We start from the raw sequence: 3,447 nt of genomic DNA, 5'->3' as shown, positions 1-3,447 counted from the left end.
ATTTCGGTTTCCTCTATGGAAATATTCCTTCCAGTTTCTCTTTACTCATGTAGGCACCCTCTTTTCTCTCCCTGATTTTAAAAATCCATCTAGCCCTTCAACACTTTAACAAGCCATCACAGTCGTCCTTCTCTCGTCTCTCTGTGAAAAAAAAAAAAAAAAAAAAAAAATCCCGCAAAAACCACATGCCACAGAATATGTTGGTACGAACGATCAGGTTTTGCCAGCCAGATAGAACGGTACATACACTGTATATCACTAGTCAGTGCTATGGCATTCAGCCTGAAAGGTATCTTTCAATCTCATTGAGATGACACGAGATGGAATCTTCCATTGTCAAGATATAAAATTAGTAGAAATTGGCCCACCTCTGTGGCTCAGTGGTCAGTGGCACTGACTCTCAACCTGGAGGTGCTGGGTTCGAATCGCAGCCAGGGCATTAACTTTCTAACCGAAATTTTCCGTTACTGGATAGGCAATTAGGTATGGATGTAAAAGAATGTGCCTTGAAGTAATGCGAAAGAGGTTCGAACTCGCGGACAACGATGCATAAAGTAGGTATCTATCAATAAGGGATCTCCTTCCTTGTATCTTTCAATCTCATTGAGATGACACGAGATGAAATCTTCCATTGTCAAGATATAAAATTAGTAGAAATTGGCCCACCTCTGTGGCTCAGTGGTCAAGAGCACTAACTCTCAACCTGGAGGTGCTGGGTTCGAATCGCAGCCAGGGCATTAACTTTCAAACCGAAATTTTCCGTTACTGGATAGGCAATTAGGCATGGATGTAAAAGAATGTGCCTTGAAGTAATGCGAAAGAGGTTCGAACTCGCGGACAACGATGCATAAAGTAGGTATCTATCAATAAGGATCGGGATAAAGCTGAATGGGGTAGAATTGCGCACACAATCTCACCCTTTGACTTCACTGGGTAAGTTGATCCAATCCCAGTTACCTGCATTGGACAGGGCTGTCTAGGGAGCTTTATTATTTGTGCTATCCGTTCAGTGATGGCGGAGATCTGCGAACCTGGATCTACCACACAGCGAACAGGAATCCAATTCCCTATTACATCTTGGATCTGTATGGTTGCCGTTCCAAGAAGAATGTTGCAACTCGGGGAAAAACCTCTTTTGTGTGTGCCTGCCTTTTATCTTAATTTTCTCAAATTTCCCACTTTCTTACTTTTGGCTCCGTCTTGTCTTGTAAAGTCCATGGTGGACCTATATTTATGGCCATTTCATATTTCAGGCATATTTTTGAAGCACCAGTCACCATCACCACCTCACCAGTCTAGTTAGCTTGAAGTCTTGGAGGGTAGCGTACCGGCCTAGTAAGTGCTATAGATGCGAGTTCAATTCTCGCTCGGGGCGAGCTTTATTCTGCTTTTTATCCTGTCCACCTGTTATACATAGTTCCTTCTATCCCTTGAAGTCCTATAGTCAAGACGAAAAAAATGAAAATGACATTTTTGACAAGCCTTCCAGTAGGCGGCATGTGTTCCTTCAATATAACTGAAATTGAATTGAAAATTGAATCGTACTGAATATGCTCAATATAATTTAATATTCACAGCTTTATTTCGATAAGAATGACCAGATAAAACATCATTTTAATAACAAATAAACTAACAAACATGGATCACTCCAAAGGCCACCAGATGACAGGTATATCATTCTGTTGAGGCAGATCCTCATTCTCTGACTTCCTTCTCCTTCTTCTCCACAATGTCCAAGGCATCTCGCGTCAGTTTCTCATATTGGTAGGCACTACACAGTGGCATATTGACCAGCACGGTATTCTGGAACCTGGCATAGTCCACGTAATACTTGCAGTCCCTCTTGATGAACGTGGGCATAAACCGGTGCCCCCATTGGATCTCGCTGGGCAAATATGAGGACCTGAGATTAATGATGAAAAATGAGATAAAAGAAGGAGTGAAAAGCCCCTAGGTAGTTTTTTTTTTTTTTTTTTTTTTTTTTTCAAGTATTTTTTGGCATTGTTTTTTTTCCTTCTTGAATTAATGAACTAAATCTGGAAATATGGAAGCATTTCTAAATGCACAATCCTCGGTCTGGTATTTCTTTTTTCCACTCCGTGGAGTTTAGCCTTCTTTCTCTTGGTGCTCAATGGCCGATTTTGGCAATCTGCGCTTTAGAATAAATCCAGTCCGCGGACTGAGCTATTTACAATTGCTCAATTGCCGAAAATCTTCCACTCCGCGGAATGAGCGTTTTTTTCGCTCATTGAGCGAATTCGGGGATTGAAACTAACATACCTATGTACATTATTCGCCAATAAAGAAATTACAATTACCTGGCTTCGATGGAGACACCGTTCGATTCCACGGTTGCGTTGAGGGAGGTGATGATTTCGAATTTGGACGTGAGTAGATCCAACGCGGACAAGTGGTAGAGAGGACTGGATGGGTTAATCTTGTGACAGACTTCGAGCGGCCATTGGAACAGGGTTTCGGCGCTGGAATCAGACGGAAAGGGTTAAGGAGAGTGGTATACCTAAAAAACTGATTACCCAAAATTCAACTGATTGGCCATAAGGAGTGCGAAAATTAGCTGACTGACCATAAAGCAATATGCAAAACGGCGGTTTACATCGTTTGGCGAAAGAAAATTTCGGAAAAGTCGTACCATTTTCCAGTAGTACAGGAATCGTACTCCTTATTGCCAATCAGTTGAGTTTTATGATCCCGAAAGAGGTTTTTCCTGTACTACTGGAAAATGGTACGACTTTTCCGAAATTTTCTTTCGCCAAAACGATGTAAACCGCCGTATTGCATATTGCCTAGTGGTCAGTCAGCTAATTTTCGCACTCCTTATGGCCAATCAGTTAAATTTTGTGTAATCAGTTTTTTAGGTATACCCAAGGAGAGTGGTAAGTTCGGGTGGTAAACAGGACGTGGCGTGGGATCGAAGGCATGGAGTTTAAAATAATAAAAATAGGTACCTATTCATTAATACAAAAGTCTAGTGTACTATTTAATGAAAACAATACCTACGTGATACGTTATCTCATCCAACAAAAGCAACCTATGTAATAGAATATAATTATTTTGAATTTTATATGATTTAGATTAGAAATTGACCATTGTACAATGTACTTTCATGTATCTTATGTGCAAATAAAACGTATATTCTATTCTATTCTATTCCTATGTAATCTAGGTATAAATAGTATATAGGGTCGGTATTAGGTATACTAACGAGGCAGATAAATCCCCTGTGCGACAACCGAACCGACCTAGCGCTTACAAGGCAGAGTAGCCCCTCCAAAGTAGTCCAAAGTTTCCAAACTAACTAGAGTTTACTAGAGTAACTGGACTGACTAAATGAGGCAATAAAAATCAAAGTTTATTATAATAATAATAATAATAATAATAATAATAATAATAATAATAATAATAATAATAATAATAATAATAATAATA

At 39.7% G+C, this 3,447-nt stretch overlaps 1 protein-coding gene across 1 annotated transcript in view; it reads right to left on the bottom strand.

Annotated features, from left to right (window-relative positions):
• Positions 1-1,549: 1,549 nt before the first annotated feature.
• The window catches only part of LOC103517390 (inward rectifier potassium channel 2), a 20,041-nt gene continuing 18,143 nt past the window's right edge, over positions 1,550-3,447 (bottom strand). Inside the window, exons 5-6 of the mRNA XM_008482419.2 lie at positions 2,319-2,480; positions 1,550-1,903 (exon numbers count right to left, since the gene is read on the bottom strand). Coding sequence (XP_008480641.1) covers positions 1,696-1,903; positions 2,319-2,480 — 370 coding nt within the window. The 3' untranslated portion in view covers positions 1,550-1,695. The remainder of the gene's footprint in view (positions 1,904-2,318; positions 2,481-3,447) is intronic.

Source organism: Diaphorina citri, unplaced genomic scaffold (assembly GCF_000475195.1).
Source record: "Diaphorina citri unplaced genomic scaffold, Diaci psyllid genome assembly version 1.1 scaffold1830, whole genome shotgun sequence".
Taxonomy (NCBI): Eukaryota; Metazoa; Arthropoda; class Insecta; order Hemiptera; family Psyllidae; genus Diaphorina; species Diaphorina citri.
This window is presented reverse-complemented; position numbering and strand designations above follow the sequence as displayed.